The sequence below is a fragment of the Sciurus vulgaris genome (genome assembly GCF_902686455.1).
Source record: "Sciurus vulgaris genome assembly, chromosome: 1".
Classification (NCBI taxonomy): Eukaryota; Metazoa; Chordata; class Mammalia; order Rodentia; family Sciuridae; genus Sciurus; species Sciurus vulgaris.
Genome location: NC_136461.1, coordinates 32,432,649 through 32,453,358, shown reverse-complemented (window position 1 = coordinate 32,453,358; position 20,710 = coordinate 32,432,649). Strand labels below are relative to the sequence as shown.

Here is a 20,710-nt window from a genome sequence, read left to right as displayed (position 1 = left end):
AGCTTTTACGCGCTACCCTATGCAGTTCTCAGCTTGTCTTACAGCCGGGTACCAGCTCCACCATTTTGCCAGAGGCTGCTGAGGCTCAGAGAGGTGTGCGCACTTGCCCAGGGTCACACAGCGAGCACCTCCAGGGGTCCCAGAGCACTGGGCACAAGGTAGGCTGGCAGCCAGAGAGAGGCGGCAGCCAGGAGCCCTCCGCCCCTCCCCCTCCCCTCGCCCCCTCCCGTGGAGCCCCGCCCCGGACGTGCTCTGCCCCAGGCCCCGCCCCAGGCTCTGCCCACACACCCCCGACACACCAGCCTGGCCAGCCAATGGCTGGGGTCCTATAAACGCTGGGGTCCGGGAGCTCTGGTGCTAGAGGCAAGAGGCTTGAGGTAGCGTCGGCAGCCGTGCAGATCGCGGCTGGGGGTCCGAGAGTAAGTGTGCCAGGAAGCGAGAGGTCAACCGACGGGAGTCGGAGTCAGAGTCGCAGCAGAGCCTGAGCCGGAGAGCGCCGCCCGCCCGCTTGTTGCCGCCCGCACACCCAGCGCTGCCAGAGCCACCAGCGCAGCGCGGCCATGGATCCCAGCAGCAAGGTGAGTCGCGCGCCGCGAGCCCTCCCCGCCGGAACAAAGGCGACCCCTGCGGACCCTTCGGCCGGCCCGGGCCTCCCTGATCGCCTGGCCGTGCTGTGCGCCGCCGGCCGAAAGCGCACCTCTCTGAGCCTGGCTCCGCGCGGGTTCAGGACGCAGCGCCTGGTCGGGGCTAGGGGCGCGGCGGGGATGGGTTCCGGATCCAGCAAGCGGGAGGGCGCAACGTGCGTATTTGGCGCCCGCGCGGAGTACCCAGCTTCCTTCCGGGGGCGCCGCGCGGTCCACGCGGCCCGGCGGGGGCCGGGGACACAGGGCCCTGGCGCAGCACGTCGCGCACGACCTCGGCGGCGGCGGCCCTGCGCCGGCTCCTCCCGGTGCGGGGGAGGGGGCCCCAGCGCGCCGCCCATTGGCTGAGCGAGCCGAGCCCCCGGCCCGGCCCCGGCCCCGGCTCGGAGCCCGCGGGACCCGCCCGCGCTCCAGGAGGGATCCAGGCCGCTGCTCCCCTCGCCCCGGTGCGGCGCTTGGTAAACGGCATGGCCAGGGGCATTTTCCCGGCCTCCCGAGATGCCGAGGCGGAGGGCACTTCCTTCAGGCTGGCGCTCCAGCGCGGGGGTGCCTGGCCCCGGCTCTGGGAGGAACAGCCGGTTTCTGAGACCCTTCTTTCTGGACAGCGCGGGCCCCAAAGCTGTTGCCAAGTCCTGGGGAGAGAGATGTACTCCGATGAGGCACGGTCCCGGGCCGGGCGGGGAGAGCACCCCGGGGCCCGCGAGCCCGGGGCTGGGATAGGGCTCCAGGCGGGAGCTGAGCGGGAAGAGCGCCCACCGTGGCCCGAGGGACTCCATGCTCTGGATGATGAGGACTCTTAGGTGGGTCGCGCAGTGGGGCAGACTGCCTGGATAGGATCTCGGTAACTTAAACACACACGCTCGCTCTTTCTGCGTCTGTGAAAAGGGTTGTCCTGCAGGGAATCTTTGTGACTGCCCCAAGGCGGTTCCTTTTCAACAAGTGTTTATTGAACCCCTCTGTGTGTAGGGCGTTGTTGCTTTGCTCCCTCCCTTCGCCCTTCTATAGAATATTTTCAGGTCATTTTTTTTTCCTTTTAAAATATTTCCTTTTACCTACTTGATTTTTCCCATATCGCCTGAGAAGGGCCAAGGATGCCCTTTGTTTTTACCTGGGACGAGCAGGTTTGGGACTGAACCTGAACTACACTATATATGTGCTGTGGAGGTGTCCGAGGAGACACAGCAGGGTGACACCAGGCTGTATTCTCAGCAGGAAAAGGCCTCCCCATACAAACCTGTTGAATCTAGAGGGACTTGCTTCATCCTGCCTGGGCTTTCAGGCTTGAACAGACACCGGAGTAAGTTCCCTCCTTGAGTCTCCCAGCCTGTATGAATGAGCCGCAGTGGTGGGGTATAACTGAAAAATATAAGAGGTGACTTTAACCAGGGACAAGTGCCGAGATCCCAAAATTCCAAATAATTGCTGTGTTATCTTCGAACTCTGGTAGGACACTTAACTTCTCTGGGCCTCTGTTCCTCCACATGAAAGATAGGGATAACTTTTGTCACTTCCTCAAAGAAAAGAACGGTCTTGTCAGCGCGCAATGCCAGACCTCGGTATTTATTTGAGTGGATAAGTGAATTTTTGAGTGGAGACAGAAGAATGGAGGAGAAAATCAACAGCCATTTCCAGTTTACTGGGATCCAGGCTAAAATGCTTTTTGCTGTCACTGATCATTTAGCCCTGCTGAGGCTCCTCACTGGCCTGGAGCTCAGAGAAGGGAAGTAACTTTCCTGAAGTTATACAGCTTGTAAGTGGCTGAGCTGGATTTGAACCCAGGCTGATCAGCAGAGCTTTCGTTTCTGTCCACTACCAAGTGGGGGGGAGAGTTCTAACATCAAAGGCAACCCTATGGCATCTGGTCTAAATGGAGCAGCTGGTGGGTGCTTTTCCAGAGTTTCCTCTGTCCACTGGGTGGATCATGGAGCACCTCCTGCCCACTGGTTCATTTGCATTTATAAATTCATATAGAGATACTGTTATACTGGTATATTATCTGTCTACATAAAATAGAAATCTCAGAAGACAAATACAAGGCATCAGTGATAATAAGTTTTGTTTTCTAAATTCTCTGTGTACATTGGAGACTGCTGGTTTGATTCCTACCACAAGCTTCCCGTACCACATGTTAAACTGAGGCCTGACACTGTTATATCCCTTGCCTGGTGTGTCTGGCTTGAAGCCGTGGTTCTGCTGTGTTCCTCTTCATCTCCTCAGAACTGGGAATCGACTCAGCTGACTTCTCCATACACCAAGTGCTCCTCTGCATCTCGAAGTAATGAGCTTAAGTGAGTAGGAAGTAGGGAGGGGCAGGTGAAATCGCCTGGCTAGCCAGGGTTTCACCCATGATCCCTCCTGGGCAGCAGGCAAGAGTGAGCCCTGCCCTGGGATGTCTCACCTCACCCTTTGTGAAGGACTAGTCTGTTCCCATCTGTGCCTTCTCCTTTACTGACCAGTCTGACCCCTGCACAAAGGAGGCATCAGAAATCTGCGGGGTTCCTCAGCCCCAGTGGTACGAAGAACATCGGTTATTTGAGGTCCTGCAGGTGTGGCTTTGCATCCTAGTTTAGCTTTGTTGCCTCATCTGCAGAATGATGTCATTTTTATATCATTAGAATATCTATAAGAATTCAGGGGGGAAAATGTGGGTGTCTGTCCCCATACATGTTCCATAAATGTTCCTTGCTTCCTTGGACTCCCATGATGCACTGTGCCTGCCTGGGTCCCAGGTAACATATACTTGGCCCTTGACCTCTATCTAGAAGTCTGGTGTTCTGGCAGTGTGAATTTTTAGGAAGCCAGGATGCCTGGCCCCCGATTATTACTTAGGTAAATCATTAAAACTCCTGCTGTCGGTTCTTCCCAGTGGGGGTTTGTCACAGGGGTGAGAGTGCCAGGCCCTGTCTTGCCTTGGTCTTCTTTGTTCCCACCTACCTGCCTGAATTTGGGTCAGTCTTGAGGAGTTTGAAAAAGAACTCTCATATCCATTATCTCTTGGGATCCTCACAGCTGTCTTGTGAAGGAGGTATGAAGTCATGGGGACCTCAAGGTCCAGTGAAAAATGACTTTGCCAAGGTCACACACTGAACATCTTGTCCTAAAACACTGCCGTTCTTTCCAGGATGATGTAAGAGAATGATGAAAATCAGGCAGGAAGAGACTTTGCAGCCCATGGCTTAGCCCTCCATTTGATAGAAGGGGAAACTGAGGCTGGAGAAGGAAAAAGACTTGTCCAAGACAAGGCTGCCACAAAATATTTGAGATGTTCTGTGTTGTTAGGGGGAAAATGCTTTCCTCTGTACCCACTGTGTTCTGTGCCACCTTCGCTCATCCCAAATGAGCAGAAATCCCCAGGCTTCAGGACTTTCCAAGCTCTTTCTGGGGGCAGTCACACTCTAAAAGTTGGGCTAGATGTAACTTGACAACTGAAACACTTCTGTAAATGGAAACAAAACAAAGCTGGGACCTTGGAGAAGTGGCTTTCCTTGGGCCTTGGTTTCCCTCTCTATAAAATGGAGGCTTTGCTACCCCTGGTGGATTTGAGAAGCTCAGCTTCATGCCCTCAATTAGGTGGTGGCTACTTTTAAGTGGAAAGACCCTTTCCATAGCCAATTTGGCAGTACCATGTAAACAGCACCAAGATGATCCTTGTTCGGTGCCAAGCCATCCAGGGATTCCATTCTACTTGCCCCAGAGCTGGGTCAGCCCTAAATCCCCCATAATCAGCTTGTGACTTCAGGAGCTCAGCTTTGCTCAGTGCCTCCTGGTCACAGGGTGTCAGAACTCAGACCTCTGCTCTGGCATCAAGAGTACAGAAGACTAGCTTTCCCTCTCTGTCAAACTGGCAGAACTGGGGAGGCCTAGAACAAAGGGGAAAGTGTGCAGCATTGGCTTGGGTCCTGCAACCTCTCTCCCCGCCCACCTTATTCCTGGGCATAGAGGTGACAAAGCCATTCAGTCTGGTAACCAATGTCCCCAGAATGGCAGAGGCCAGGAAGGCTCCTGGCTGGATTCATGGGCTCAGAGAGGCTTGTGTCCAGGCTGGCAGGCCCAGCTCTGGCCACCAAAACAAACCTCCAATTGTTACCTCCCTCCAAGGGAGGGGCGGAGTAGAGCCCCAGGCTGTCATCTAGCCACCAGGCTTTGGCAGTAGCTGATGCGTAAACATTGGGGTTTTGCAGCAACTGAACCAGGGCTCCCTGGTCTTGAACTTGGTCAAGAAGAAAGTAGGGTTCACCCCTTCACCATTTTGCTGGCTTCTGCCTCCCCCATACCCCCACAACCCAGAAAGGGAAGAGCTCTTGTCAGACCCCAGTTGATTGAACTTTGGCTATTGAGGACTCTCTGACTTTTGAGAACATCTGCCCAAATTGCTTTAGGCCAGAGCTTACCTCTCCCTGCCCTGGAATTGGGCGTGGGAAGGAAAAATCTGAGACAGAAACAGCTCTGCCGTTTAACTTAGGGCGGCCACATGTCTTGTGGGAGCTGTGTCCTCCCCTGTGGGAGATAATGCCTGCCTCTGTGGGTCAGCAGCCCTGCAGCTCACCAGGAGTGCTCAGTAGCAAAGAGCTGCCTTCACAGCAGTCAGAGCCCCAGGTGGGCCAGATGACTGACTCTAAGGCCCTCTGCTGGAGGAAGAGGGGGACTCGAACTCTCTTGGGACGGGGCAGGCGGTCCAACTAAAGAAGGAGAAACAGCCTCCCCGCACTCCTCGAGCTTTCCACTGTGCTCTCCTTGAGCACAAGGCTCTCCCTGGTGTGTCATAGCTCAGAGACGCTCTCACAGCTGTGCGAAGCCACCCTCCAGGGTCCTGACCCCAGGTGTCCATGCTGCTCTGGGTTCACCTCCCTCCCTTTTATACATGGGTGTTGCCCATGGCATGGCCAGAAGCAGCACTGGCATGGCAGCCATGTCCATCATGTTCGTTGATCATGAAATCCACCCCAGTGCTCCCAATTTGAATCATTGCCATCGACGGCATGGTGGCAGTAACCCTCAGCATCAACCCTGAGTAGCCGTGAGAGGGACTTGAGAGTGAGCCCCCACGGCCTAGCCAGCTGCCTTTGCCAAAGCAGCCCTGGTGCTCAGCCTCTGCAGTCTCGGCATCACCCTTGTCCTTTTCACACACAGCCCTCTACAAGCCCACCAGCCGCAGAATGTGATGTATAGACCACCCTTCTCATTCTAGAATCATCTACCTGCCCCTCAGTAGTTGATCTTGGAAGCTCACAGTGTCCTAGGCCTAGGGTCTGTTGCTCCCACCAGCTCAGTGCCATGGAGCTGGATCCACTTCTCACCCATCCAGACCCCTGACAGGTAAGGATGCCCCTGCTCACCCAGAAGGCTACCTGGTAAGGATGAATTAAGTGTCATTTTTCTTATAAAAGTTGACCTATTCATATGTCTGTGGAACAGGTCTCCATCTCACAGCCACATAAAACCTTCAGAGCACTGGGCATCATGGCACGTGCCCATAATCCCAGCAACACCAGAGGCTGAGGCAGAAGAATCATTGGTTTAGCAAGACCCTGCCTCCAAATAAAAAATAAAAATGACCAGGGATGTAGCTCAGTGGTAGAGTACCCCCTAGGACCAATCCCCAGGACCTCAAAAGAAATAAAACAAAAGCCCTTTTGGTAGAGTGCTACATTGCAGAATTACCATTTGCTCCAAGACTTCTGGATGGCAGTGCACTGGACCTGCCAGGCCCTGGCACTAGAGCTGTGTCCCAATAAAGTCTTCAGATGCGACTGGGGAAAGAAATTGGATCTTTCTTTTTTTCTTTTTTTTTTTTTTTTTTGTAATACAGAAGTAATGAAGCCAACTAAAGAGAAGCATAAAAAGAGAAAGGATAGAAGTGTTCTTCCTCCAGGTGGTCACTGTTTGGTGCTTACCCGCAGAGACCTCTTTGTGAATGTGTACCTGTGTGCCTACATGTGTAATGTTCGGGTATTTGCTTCATATTTTGTCCATGTTGTGTGTGGTGCCCACCCGGTTCACCAATGCAAACCTTAGAGAAATATTTGCAGTATTTCTCTCTCTACCTACAGTAGGTACATGGTACAAAAGTTCAGTAACTACTCCTTCCTTATAAAAAATTACATTCTATACATTCTACCTTGATTTTTTTTTCTTTTAATAATCTGGGTCTCTTTTCTGTATGCCAAGTACATACAGATGTGTTGCATTCTTTCCAACAGCTGCATAATATTCCATTACAGACAAGTTCCACCGTGATTAAGAAATAGCACCCCCTGCTTTCTTCATAACACTCACCACCTGATATATTACATGTATTTATTTTCTGCCCCAGCCTTCAACTAAAATATCAAGTTCCGTAGTCAGGGATTTGGTTTAATTTATTGCTCAGTCCCCATTGACCAAGATAGTGTTGGGAACATGCATTCAGGTATAATCTTTACTTAATAATTAGAAAAACTTCTTCTATGGGGAACTGAAGTGTTAGAGGAAAGAATATTTTTTAAGTTCACAAAAGTGGAGGAACTGGGACTTAAACTTGTTTGCTTAGGGTGACAATGACCTTTGTATATGCCAGTCTTACCAAATTAATATCCTCTTGGTTGAACTGGTATCCATCTCACTGCTAAATGGTTTCAGCTTCCCCAGGGTCCAGTTTCCAGCCCAAGGTCCAAGCACACAGCGCAGGTAGCCAGTTGTTTGCATTTAAGGATGCTTACCTTTTCGGTTATTTAGGGAGGATAATGTGTTTTGGCCTAAAAGACTTCAAAAGTTCTCCACAGTACATGCATTGGGTTTGTACCTAACCCCTCAGGGGACCTGGGGCTTAAAGCAGAGGTTGACAGACTTTTTGCAAAAGGCCAGATATTATAAATATTGTCAGCTTTATGAGCCAAATGGTCTCTGCCTCTTTAACCACTCAACTGTGCCATCACAGCATAAAAGCAGCCCCAAATAGCAGATGCACAAACGAGTATGGCTACGTTCCAATAAAATTGATGAAATTTGAATTTAATGTAATTTTTACATACCACAAAACGTTGCTTCCCACCCCTAGTACACACGCTCTTTTAGAAATCCAATGCCCATCCTTAGCCAGCAGGCTGGATTTGGCCCAGGGGCCACAGATTACCAAATTTAGCTTAGAACAGAATCTAGCAGAGTGGCCAAAAGTTTCCTGAGGTTGATCTAAGGCTGTCTTGGTTCAGATGGACAGGGCTTAGAGGGTGGCTGGAATGGAATTTGACCTACATAGAAAGCACCAGGTAGAAACCTTGTTTCCTTCAGGGGCCAGTACCCGGAAGCAGTGGGGGCGGTCAGGGGAGAACATTAGCAGGAAGTTCATAAAATCAGGCATCAGAGATCCCCCAGTTTGAAGATCCACTGAATGTACTTTTTTCCTCTCCCATTTTCTCTGTGAAGTGAGAGCAGTCCCCCTGCTGAGCAGAGCAGAGGATATTCATGGTGGTTCAATCAGGATGTGAGCAGCCCCTGGCAGTGTGCCAATGCTGGCTCCTCCTCCCCTCCCTGCTTTAGAGATTGATGGGCAACTTCTGCCTTCAGGGCCACTGTGGGGTGCCCAGAGGCTCAGTCATGCAAGTCCTGGCATCACTAGAAGGCTCAAAGGCAATGGTTTCTAGAGGAGTCTGTGCCTGAGGTCACCTGAAGGTCAGGCTTCTGAGGTTAGCCCATTGCTCTTCTTGACAAGCCTTCGGAGTGGAAGGGGTCAGAGGGTGAAAGTCCAAGCTCGGAATCTAAAGAGCTCCAGTCCTAACCCTGGCTTTTGTTTGCTGAGTATCCTGGGCGCCTGTTCTCTGACCTTAGGTTCCCCATCGATCAAGTGAGGGTGGTACAGCAGTCTGCAATTTCTTGAGCTACTTTCTTTTTAAATGTCCAGAACTTTGTTCAAATGAAATCTTAGAAATGTACCGAAAATGAAAAGGGAGCTGTCATGACCCCCCTGCCACACCTCCTTCCCACCCTACTTAGAGTTGTGAACCCAGTGCTTAGAAAGCCAGGTGTCCCATGCTCCAGTGCACCTTGGGAAACTACAGGAAGCCGTGGGAGGAGGATGAGATGGAGTGACGTCTGGGTTTTGCTAGACTGGGACCCTCCTCCCACAGGGCACGCCCTGTCTCTTGAGCAGGCAGTGCCACATGCACTCCCTCTGCCAATATTGACTGAGAGCCCGCTGCAGGACAAGCCCGGGGCCCAGCTGCTGTGCTGAGGAAGGGCACACAGGCAGATCAAAAGGCCACTGCGAGTTTGGCAAGATATGCAGGGCCACCCACCCTCCCAGTGTGAGAGGAGAAGTTGAGCTCTCAGTGGGCCTTGAACCCCCAGAATTGGGACAGGGAGAATGAGGGGTGGGGACATGAGATAACCTTCTGTATGCTACTGACTGAGCTGAGGCACTTGGTGAACTAAGAGTGGGGTCAGGATTTGAACCCTCTTCTTTCAAAGGTCTCTTCTCTACAGCCATGGGGGCTTGGAGTAGAGGGTTTGGATAGGTACCATTAGCCTGTTTCCACCTCTCAGAGCTCCTGAGTTCCAGCACTCATCAGGGGCTTGGTGAAAACTGTTAAGTTGGCTGAGTTACAATGAGCACCATTTTAGCAAAACAGCTACCCACAGATAGTTTTACCCAAAAACTAAATTAGTAAGTGGTAGATTTTCTGTTTTACAATTGTTCTCTGCTATTCCCTACACAGGGTACTCTGGTTGCAGAGATGAAAAAACCCAGCTTACATTCTTATGGAGTTTCTAGTCACAATGGCAGATGGGTATTGAGGGCACAATAAGGACCAAGGTCTGAAAGAGCATAGAATGTTCTAGAAGGCAGCTCCATCCTCAGAGGATGCTGAGGGTCCCAGTCTCTGGGTTCTACCATGCTCCCCCACCCCTAAAAAAGGTTTCCACAAGAAAGCCACAGCTGTGGGGTTTGTGTCGCTTCTCTAAGTTGTTACATGAGCTTAACACCAAAATAAATATATACTGAGTAAATGGACTTCGTTTCTGCACTTGTGTTTTAGCAGTAGGCTAGCAGGGATAGATGGGTCAATGGTGGCCCAATTGAGATAACTCCCTGTCCTTCCCTAATTCAGCAAACACCTGGTGAAGGAACTCCACTAGGCTCCATGATGGGCACCAATACGAATTTGACAGCAACCCTCTAAGGAAGGAACATTATTCCCCTTTGCCTGGTGAGGAAACCAAGGTCCAGAGGCAGGGCTACCACATATCCCAATTCCAAGGTGAAAAAAAGTAGTTCACTGCATTTGATTCCGGTCCATCCATGATCAAGCTGAGTGTGGTGGGAGCAGGGGTATATGACTGGGCTCAGTGCCATGTGCCTAGGAAGGAGCAGGGACCTCGTTCCACACCTGCAACTCACATCTAGCCAGGCTGAGCATCTGTCTCTGAATCTGGCTGTATCAGTCCCCATTCTTTCCCCTGCATATGCTGTTCTAAGCACCAGGAATGTAGTCTTCCTTTGCTTTCCTCCTTGGCAGACTCCTTGCTTGTCCTTCATGGTCTAACTCCAGTGTCACCTCCTGAGAACTCATCTTTTGATTGTCTCCAGGCAAAATTAGAAATCCCTTTCCCCAGGGCTCTGTCACTTCCTCATACCACCCCTGTTAAAGCCTGGAGCACCCTAGCTTCATGTTGTCTTCATCTGTCTTCCCACTGGCCCCCCAGTGGACTGCTGGCCCTTTCCCTGATGCCAGGACAAGGCCCTGTTTGATTCCAGGCCCCAACCCCAGCCCAGGGCCTGGAGTACAGGTCACTGGGTATTTTAGTGCATTCTAATGCAGCAGCCTACCTGGGGGGATGTGGATGTAACCCAGGGCCTGGTAGGCAGGTTTTCTAAAGTGGAGTTGACCTTGACCTGCCAACGGCAAAGTGCTGCAGAGGGGTTGGTCCTTGGCTCCCACCAGTCCCCAGTGCCAATTAAGCAGCTGCTTACCTGGGATCCAAGGGTGACTTCAGCAGCCCAAGGACCCCTGGAACCCAAGAGAGCCAGGCTTCAGTAAAACAAGGCCTGTAGTGATAATGGTAGTCGGCGCACACAGCCTCTCTGCGGCATCTTTCACTTATGCTCTGCAAAGCATAACTTTTGCCAGATCCATGGGTCATCTGCATTGTTTTTCTCTTAATATTTCTATTTAAATTGCTTTGTTCCAAGTAATACGAAATCATAGGGCATGTAAAAAACTTACTTTGCATAGGTAATCCACTCACATGGTTCACAATTCAAAAATATGCAAAAGGGCATGAAATGAAGTCTCCCTTTTACCGCATCCCTAGCCACCCAGTTCCCCTGAGGTATATTATTACCTAATTTCTTGTGCGTTCTTTGAAGTAAATATGAATATTCTCTACCCCCACCAACTTTGGTGGTTTTGTTTTTGTTTTCCGTTTTTATACAAAAGGTAGCATCCAACACTCACTTCTCTGAAACGTGCTGTTCTTTGTCCCAAAGCAATACATAAAGAGCTTTATTCCTGGGTATTCCATTCTACAGTTCTGCCTCATCTCATTCAATCATAGATTTGCATTGCTATTTTATTTCTATTTCAATGTGTAGTAGAACAATACATAGCTTCCCTACCATAAGTATCATACTCTGGACGCCCTGAGCTAAGAAAGCCCAACACGGGTCATTGTTGAGTCCTCCTGATGATGCTTAGTACCTCACCACAGCCTCTTCAAGACCAGTGGTCACCTGAGGACCTGGGCTTGGCCCTATCTTGACTGGGTCCCACCAAAGTTTTGTCACATGCTCACTGTCTACTCAACTGGCAGCCCTGAGTCTGAAGGCTTCCTCGGGAGTTGAGAGAGTACAGACTTTGGGGTACAGTGCCAGGGATTGTATGTGGAGTTGCCTTTTAGTTGGGTCTCGAAGATTTAGAAGGAATGAAATGGTCCATGGCAGGAGGACATCTCCCTGCATGTCAGATAAGTGTCCGGAGGTTAACCAAGGAGGGGCAGACAGACTAGTGGAAGGCAGGCCCCAGTGTTCTGACGTATAGGGACTCTGAGCTGTGCACTCGGGCAGTAAAGCCGCCTTCCTCTTTCTCAGTCTCTGATGCGAGAGCTGTGGCTTTTGCAATCCTTGCCCTGTGGGCTTCTAGTAAATGAAAAGACTGTACTAGGAACCTATCTGCTTAGCAGCTATGCCCCATGTCATCTATGATGATCTTGAAGGAAGAGGCAAGCCCATGGCCAAGCTGAGACTGTCCTCCACCATCATGGAGTCTTCTCCAGACTATCTTGTGGCTCAGAATTCCAAACTTCCCTTTGCTACCTGCAGTGCCAGCCCAGGGTGGTGTAGGCGTGGTGCTGGTTGAAAGCCAGCCGTTTGTTTGGCATGCTCCCCGACTCCACTCTCCCACCGCCAATTAAGGATTTGCCTGATATTTCTTAGTTTCCTTGTTTTAAAAGGCAGAATGAGTCCTCTACCTTTCTCTAGCCAGGCGAACACCTCTTGGCCTCTCACCTATGTGTAAGCAGGGCCCTTTCACCTACTGGCCTCTACCCCTCCCTCTGCCTTCCTGCCTTCTGTGTCCAGGGGACAGATCCTGCTGGCTTTTTCTCCTCCAGCCCTTTGCCCCTTAGAAACATGCACTGCCCAACATGCTTACTCACCTTGCGTCATGTACTTTTTTCCAAAACGCATTTCTGGTTGGTGTGTTATCTATGTTCAGATGACTCTGGGAACCTCCTGGTTTGGGGGTACTGCTGTGAGGGTTACTGAATGGGGGGTCCAGAGCCCCAGGTTCCACCCCTGGCTCTGCGGCAGACCCCTGAATGATCTGGAACATGTCTTTCCTTCCCAGTACTCAGTGAATGGTGGGAAGAGGAACGCAGGACAGGACCTTGTGTCCTTACTGACAAGTGTGCCTGTGCCTATTTTGCAGACAGGCAAATGGAGGGAAGGAGGGGTAATGGGCAGGAATCAGAGGTCAGCACCTTTGGCTCCAAACCCAGGGCACTTCCTCCATCTCTGTGCAGTTCCTTTCACATAATTTGGACCTGCTTGCATGGCAGAGTTGGTTCCTAGGCCTCCCAATCTAGTCTGGGGCCACCTGGATTCTAAGCATGGCCCCACCAGGAGAATGAGACCCCCAGAGACTCTAAGGCCTCTCCCTCTATGACCAAGACCAGGCTGTAGAGAAAGACCCCAATTCCTCTCTCTCTCCAGAGAGAGGCCTAGAAGTCTGCTGGGCTGGTTTAGGCACCTGAGGTCAGGAAGTATCCAGGTTTCCTGGGAGAAGGATGGGTGTGGTGCCAGGAGTCAGTCAGACAAGATATCCGAACAAGGGAACCTGCCAACCCAGGCCCTGCCCTGTAGTAACGTGGACCCAGACACATCTGTAACCATGTGCTTTGTCTCTCTGCAGAAGGTGACGGGCCGTCTCATGCTGGCCGTGGGAGGGGCAGTACTAGGATCCCTGCAGTTTGGCTACAACACTGGAGTCATCAATGCCCCCCAGAAGGTGAGTGCTGTGCTGTCCTTGGTCTCGGCCCCAACTTGCACTGCCACCTGGGCATCTCTCATTGGCATCACAACTCATGTCTGCCTCCCCAGCCAGAATTCTAGAATCTCAGGGCCCATGGACTCCTGGGATCTTTATGGGTCATCTTGACCAACTTCCCACACAATGCAGACACTGATAATAATCAGAACAGCACTCGTTACAATGATGCTGTGTTTATAGGGCATTCTGGGACTACGGAGGGCTTTCCTGGTCCTTATCTCACTTGATGCTCACTGCAGCTCTCTTGAGGCAGGCAGGTGGGCAGACCATCATCCCTCCTGTCCCACAGGTGAGGAAAATGGCCAAAGAGGAGAATCCTGCCCAGTGTCACCCAGCTAGTCAGGGACGGAGTTGGTATCCACCCCCCCCCCCAGGAGGTCCCCCAGCCTGTGCTCACAACGCTTCCACATGCAGTGCACTCTCCTTTAAGGCATCAGATTCTAGGTTGAAACTGATCATCTCCCAGGAGGCCCTGCGTCAGTTGAAGCGAGAATAGTGTCTTGCCTTAGGGAACCACAGGGGTTGGAGGTCTGGCTTCCTTCTCCACAGCGCCTCCCAGATCTGCCCTCACTTGTTCATTGGAATGTCAAGACTACAAGGGATGCTGGCAGTCACCTCTAGCCGCACCTACTTGCTTTAGGGAGTAGAAAAAAGGAAAAAGAGGGTCCAGCAGGAAAGAAAATTGTAACGGAGTTCCTCCTATACCAGGCATTTTGCATGTGTTTATGAGGTTGAGTGGTGACTTTCACTTTATAGACCCGGAAACTGAGGCCCAGGCTGATGAAATGTCCAACAGGCCCAAGGTCACACAGCCAGTGAATGGTGGAGTCAGAAGCCAAGCTTTGCTGTTTCCACAGCCTCAGGCTGTCTTTGTAACCAACTGCCCTGTCATTTAAAAAATGCGTACCTTCATGTGGAGGATGAAATGAGAGCGGATGGTCCTCCAGTCAGGACCATGTTCGCTGTCCAGATGGGTGAGGCTAGAAAGTGAGGGTGGCTGGCTCCTGAGGACAGGGGGCCTGTTTGGGGGAATCAGGCAGTGTGTGGAATCAGAGCTGGGCTTCTTCCAAGTAGGCGGAGAGGGTGGCTGTGGGGGCCACGCCCGATGCTGGGAGCAGGTCACCAGGAAGGCCAGGCCTGCTGAGTCATGCTCAGCTGCAGTGGTACTGACGGAACTTTTCCAAGCTTGCCTGACATGGCGACCGTGGGCCCCGGCTTGGAACAACTCCAAGTGCTGTTTTTGCTAAGTGCTTTACGGAGTCCTGCCAAGGTGTGTGCTTTTGAGCTGGCTCCTTTCTGAAATCCTTCTAGATGGAACGGCTGCAAAACAGTGGAAGGCGGGGGCAGGGAGGCGGAGCCCTCCACCTTGGTTGCACATTGAGATCCCCTGGGCACCCCCAGATTCTGATTTAATTGGTCTGGGATGCTGTTTGGGTATTGAGTAAAAAGCTTCCTAACTGTGGTACACAACTGAAGCTGAGAACTGGATTAAGTGGTACCTTGTCAGTGGTCACAGAGTGAGTGAATGACAGGACCAGGACTCCAAGGTCAGGATGGAGAGGTGTTCCGGGAACAGAACAGGGTGGGGTGACAGGAGGGCTGCAGAGGAGGGAGGAAAATGGCCAGAGGAGAAAGAGTGAGCATTTAGTCAAGTATTTAGTTTGCTGTGTCCCCAGGTGGATGGGAAAAGAGGAAAAGTTGGGGAGCCCAAAGTAAGCCAGAGCTGGACTACTGTGGGCTTTGTGGGTAGGTTTCATCTGTGAAACAATGAGCCACCAGCATGGTATGGTCCAGCGAGAGTGGGCACGTGGAGGATGGACTTCAGAGAATGGTCGGGACCCACAGAAGAGGACAGACAGGACCACATCTGCAGGATCTAGGTGCCGGGGGCGGTGAGATCGATCTGAGAATGTGAGATTACAGTCAGGGACACTAGTGGGAAGGCTGCTGTTGCACGGTTGGTATGAAGCAGACCCTTGGGAGGAAGAATGGACAGGACTCAGTCATCAGTTCAGGATGAGGAGGATTCAAAACCGGCTGTGAGGTTTCAGGCAAGGTGGGGTGTCAGAGAGGAATAGGCAGGGGAGCAGCTGGTAGGTGTCATGGGACATGCAGGAATTGAGGTTCAGCGGGACACCACTGGGGATATATATATGGTAGGTGCTTGGACATAAGGTTCTTAGATGCAGTCTGGAGAGGAGTTGGGAGTTGGTCACTGGGATCCAAATGGGAGTAGGAAGATCTCCTAGGGAGACTGGAATAAAAAAGGAACTAAGAGTTAAATGCCTGAGAACATCCCCAGTGACAGAAGAGAAGCAGGAGGAGAATAAAAGGTGATATCTAAAACCCAGAGACAAGAGCCTCAGAAGACAAAGGGAAAATGTGAGGTCTTGAAGGACATGGTGTTGTGTCGCCACTGTGTCTGTACTGCCTTGGGTAGTAGTTGCCTGTGGTCAATGTGAGTAGGTGAATGAAGTGAGGAAATGCTGTTAGATGCCCAGTTCCCTTTACATTGCTGAATGCAGAAGAGGCAACGGTGTCTCGTGGTTACAAAGGCTGGCCACGCAGAGCGGTGTGGGTGGAACCTCCCTGCAGTTGGTTGAAGAGTGAGAGGGAAGTGGAAAGAGTAGAGGTGTCCTGTCCCGAGGAGACATGCTGGAAAGGGAGACAAGACTGCGGTAGCTGCAGGGGCTGGATGGCTAGGATTGTTTTTTATTTCATTTTAAAACCAGTAGATGAGGAAAGGGAGAAAATCAGGAAGTGAGGTGGGATCTTGAGGAGGCAAGTGGGTTGAAGCAGGAGCCAAGAGGCTGCATTTGGCCAGAAGAGACTAAGAGATTTCTGAAGATGTGAACAATCTAGAATGAAGTTCTCTAGTCCTTGAGGCTTCCTGTCTAATCAGAAATTGGCTAAAGTTTGGCACTGCCACAGGCAGTGGGCAGTATAGCTGACCAGGTTGCCATAGAAGTACATGTGAGCAGCACAGAGGAGCTAGCTGAGGCTGTAAACTGCATTTATGGGAGCATTTGGGGGCACATGTCCAAAGGTCACTCCAGAAGCCAGCCTTGAGAACATACTGAAATCTAGTGGCATCTTCCGGCCAAGCACACAGGAGTTCTGTCTGATTACATTTGCACTTTACAAATTTCTCACAAGACTGGCCAGCATTTTCTGATAGGAGCAGATTCGAAGTGATCATTTTAACATGTGATGAGAGAATAGAAGGATGCAAGAGGAAGAAACGGAAGTGCAGCTCAGAGCCGAGGTGAACAGGGCAGAGTGGCCACCCTGCCTGGTAGGCCTGAAGGCACTGTCCTGGGAAGATACAGGGATTCGATTCTATCAATTCCGTCATTCAGAAGGGCTTACCAGGTATCTGCTTTTTGCCAGATACTGGCCTAGGCAGCAGGAAGGGACACACTTGTGAAGGCAGCAGGGCATATTCTGGCCCTCACAGCTGCCCTCACATGGTCTGAGCCAGGCCCCATCCCTGCCCTCTGAGGAGTCCCCATGAAGAGTGGTGGGGACACCCTTGTAAAACCAGAGTACAGTCATCCCTAGGAATCCAGGTGGGGGGATTGGTTCCAGGACCTCCTGCAGACTCCAAAATCTTTGGATGCTCAAGTCCAAATATATGCAATGGCGTCATACTTGCACATAACCTACACATACCCTCCCACATACTTAAACCATCTCTAGATTACTCACAGCACCTAATACAGTGTCAGTGCTGTGTCTAGCGTGGAGGAGTTGTGCTGTTTAGGGAATGATGATATGAAAAGAAAAGTTTGTCCATGTTAAGTACAGATGCAATTTTTATTTTTCAAATATTGATGATCCTCTGTTGGTTAAACTCACAGGTTCTGGGGACCGACTGTATAATTAATAGAGGGCTTCAGGGTGCTGTGGGAGCAAATAGAAGGGAATAACAGGTGCTGGGGCAGGGATGATGGGAGAGATAGGCAGGGCTTTATGAAGGAATTGGCAGAGCAGCCAAGTTAGACCTTGAAGGGTGCACTGGCCTCCAGGGAAGGAGGACCAGGAACAGCAAACCTGCAGAGATGCCATGGCATGAAATGCTCCCTAATGGGACTTCTTACTGGCATGGGACTCCCCTTCTGCTCAGAAACACTTTTTTTAGAAAACAGCATCCGGGGCTGGGGCTGTAGCTCAGTGGTGGAGCGCTTGCCTAGCACGTGTGAGGCACTGGGTTTGATCCTCAGCACCACATAAAAATAAATGAATAAAGGTACTGTGTCCATCCACAAGTAAAAATATTTAAAAAAGAAAAAAACAGCATCAGGTTGGCAGCAGCTTCTAACAGGAGACTTTGCCCACCAGTGGTGAAGAGGCCAGTTCTGCTGCTCATTACCAGAAGCTTCTTCTGTGCCATAAAAGAGGCCCAAAGGGCTTCCTTCTGGAAGTGGCTAATTAATCATGATACTATCTTAAATGTTTACAAAGCACCTTCCCTTAAATTACCTCTTCCCAGCAGCCCTGTGAGGCAGGCGGGGCTGATGATCTTCCCCCTCCTGTAGATGAGGATACTGAGTCTAGGAGAGGGCCCCGGGAGAGCCAAAGCTAAATCAGAGGTGGAAGCAGGCCTCGCCGCATCCTTTTCCTGCCCCACCCTGTGAGCGAAGGTGACATCCCTGCCATGTGTCCCTTCTCCCTAGAGGAGGAGGAAGGAGGTGGAAGAGACCAGCCCAACCATAGAGGGAGGCGTCCTGACCCCTTCACTGGGCTGATCTAAAAATGCCTTTCCCTTCTCCAGTAGCCAACTCACCACCAATGACTAATGGCCACAGAGAAGCCATGAGGTCCTCACCAAGGGAGTGAGGCATGTCTGGGAAGGAGGGCTTCCAAGAACCCAGAGTGATGGCTGGGAGGGGCCTGGTGCCCAGGCTTCAGACCTCCTTGTTTGATGGTGGAAGATGCTGGTCTGCAGAGAGGTGAGATCTGCCTGAGCTGAGCCCACTCTGCGAGTGAGAGAACTGAACCAAGCTGCGGCTGAGACCTGTCCCAACCTGAGTCCACTGTCCCCTTAGTTCAGAAATAGGCACCTAAACACCCTTCGACATACCTACAAGCTGGCACTCAGCTGGCCTCTCATGTTCTGTGCTCAGAGCTGAGTCAAGTCCAGTCATGTACAGACGTCTCAACAGTTTCCCACATTCAGTTGCACAATCTCTTATACCATCACACCCTGTCACAGTTCCATCATTCTTAAGTCCCTCAGTTAGATCCATGACTTGTCAGCCGGTTAGTAATCACCCTCTCTCCCTCTAGCCCGATGCTGGGCAGCAGTGACACAGATGAATCAGACCATCTGTGTTGCAGTTCAGCCTAGAGTGAGCACACGGAGCCTTGTAGTTAGCTGCACACGGACAGGAATGGAAAAGTGGACAGGCACAGTTGACTCTTTTTAATAGATAAAAAGGGGGGGGGGGGTGTGTGGGCACTCTCAGGATGTTTAGCAGCATCCCTGGCCTCTACCCACTAAGTGCCAGCGTGACAGCCAAAGTGTACCTGGACATGGGCAGGTGTCTTCTGGAGGAGCAGAATCGCCCTCATTTAGAAGCATTGCAGTAAGGAAGGAGGGGTGGCCCTCAGGGAGGCTTTCCAGAGGAGCATCTGCATTGGCTGAGAGCTGATTTTGAGTGTAAGCAAAAGAAGAGGCTCAAATGAAAGCACAGAGGTGTGGGGTGTCCAGGTTGTGTGGGGGAGCTGCTGTGTTTGCCAGAGGAAGGGTGTATGAGTCATAGTGTGGGTGGAGGTAGCACTTCATCCTGAGGGCTGAGCAGGGCTTTAGATGGGGCTATCACAGTAAAATGAAGATCTCTGCATCTGCAAGGGAGACCCTGGAGGCCATGGACCAGTGAGAGGTCCCTATAGCCAGAGCAAAGGTCTGGCCTTGGTTTGGAGGCAGGCTGTGTCCGGTCTCTTCCAGAGAAGCAGCCTGGGTGGTCCAGTCCCTGTTGTGGGTTTGGGCCTAGCTTCTAGCTCCAACTTAGGCCTCTTCCCCAGATCCTAGAGAAAGGCCCCAGGGGACCAGTGGTTGGAGCTATCTATCTGCCCAGCCCCACCTGGAACATCTGGCTCTGAACTCCCAGCTGACCCTGGGGTATGTCTGAGTTGCTATGGAGACATAAGCTCTGGGCCGAGGGCTATCCTGAGGGGAAAAGCTAGGCCAAGACCCTACTGAGAGGGAACAAAAAGCTAGGAACAGGGGTCAAGGCCAGGCTGGGGGACTGAACTGGACAAGCTGACACTTTCCTCCTTACCAGAGCTGACAGCCTGTTGGCTGTTTAACCCCTTCATCCCCACAGTACCATCTAGGAAAGAGGAAGGAGGGTAAGAGGGAGCTTTAACTTAGTGACCTGGCCCAGAGAGCCCTGTTGGGGATGATGTAGAAGACCCAGCCCTCCTGGGTTAGAGGGGTCTCTGGAGGAGGATGGTAAGACCAATTGGAGGTTCTCAAATGAACCTCTTAGCAATAGTCTAAAATTCTAGATCAGGGGTCAACAGGAAGACCAAGTCCAGCCAGCAGCCTGTCTGTGTGTGGCCCATAAGCTAAGAATGCATTCACATTTTAAAGGGTTGGAAGAAAAACAGGGGTCATATGTGGCTCACAGATCCTACCTAATAGGACTTACCTGATCTTTCACATGAAATGTCGCCAGTTCCTGCTCTAGATTACTTTGACTTACACAGTTTTCCTGTCCACAGACAGGAAATTCACTACCCATAAGGTAGGCAGTCTCATTCTCAAAGCCTAGAAAACCAGGGCCTTTGCCCTCTGGGACTACAGGCCCTGGGGTCTCTGAGGCAGACCCCTAGTTCCCTCTGGTTCTTCCTTACCCTGTGTAGTGATTAGGGTAGTGATTTGTCTCCTGGTAATACAAAAATGGAAATGAAACCCTGTCCCTACTGCTCCTCTGAAGGTGGTAGCTTCTCTCCTTAAGAGAACAACAGTGACACACCAGTAACAGCTCGTTCATGTGCCAAATGGCACGTTCCACCTCATGCTCCCTACAGACACCTTCCGGATAGGGAGAGGAAGTGAGAACTTCCTCTGTAGATGGGGCAGAAGCATGGTCCTCACTCGCAGTCACCTGGGCCTGGTGGAGGGTGGCAGCAGGGATTCCAAAGATGCCCATAGGAATAAATGGGCCTCCCTTCCCCCCAGGAGAGCAGCTAAGTGAGAAATGGCCATTGCCTGCACACTGTCCCATCCCAGGGTCCTTGGTTGCTCTGAGCTGGCCTGCCTCCAGCTCTCTTTGACCTCTATGTTCAGTGAAGGGCTAACACAGAGATCTCTGAGAGCCCCTTAGCTCTCAACAGACCAGTTCCATGACAGCCCCCTCTCAACGTGCCCAGGATCTTCCCTTTCTGCCCAGCATGCATCCACTTACCCAGATGCCTGAGCAGGGTGGAAAGGGTTTGAACTGTGAATGGGCCAGGAAGGGAGCAGAGGCGGAATGGAGGGCTGAGCTGGTGCAGTAGTCCTGCAGGGCTCTGACTGCTGTGCTGAGGAGTAATGAACCG

General features: G+C 51.5%; 1 protein-coding gene across 2 annotated transcripts in view; it reads left to right on the top strand.

Annotated features, from left to right (window-relative positions):
• The first annotated feature begins 354 nt into the window (after positions 1 to 354).
• SLC2A1 (solute carrier family 2 member 1) overlaps positions 355 to 20,710 on the top strand; it is a 29,894-nt gene continuing 9,538 nt past the window's right edge. Inside the window, exons 1-2 of one of the 2 annotated variants that reach the window (XM_079141499.1) lie at positions 355 to 578; positions 13,025 to 13,120. In XM_079141499.1, the coding sequence (XP_078997625.1) occupies positions 561 to 578; positions 13,025 to 13,120 (114 nt within the window). In that variant the 5' untranslated portion in view covers positions 355 to 560. Of the gene's footprint in view, positions 579 to 1,145; positions 1,442 to 13,024; positions 13,121 to 20,710 lie in introns of those variants that run through there. The other variant, XM_079141500.1, reaches the window with a different exon arrangement.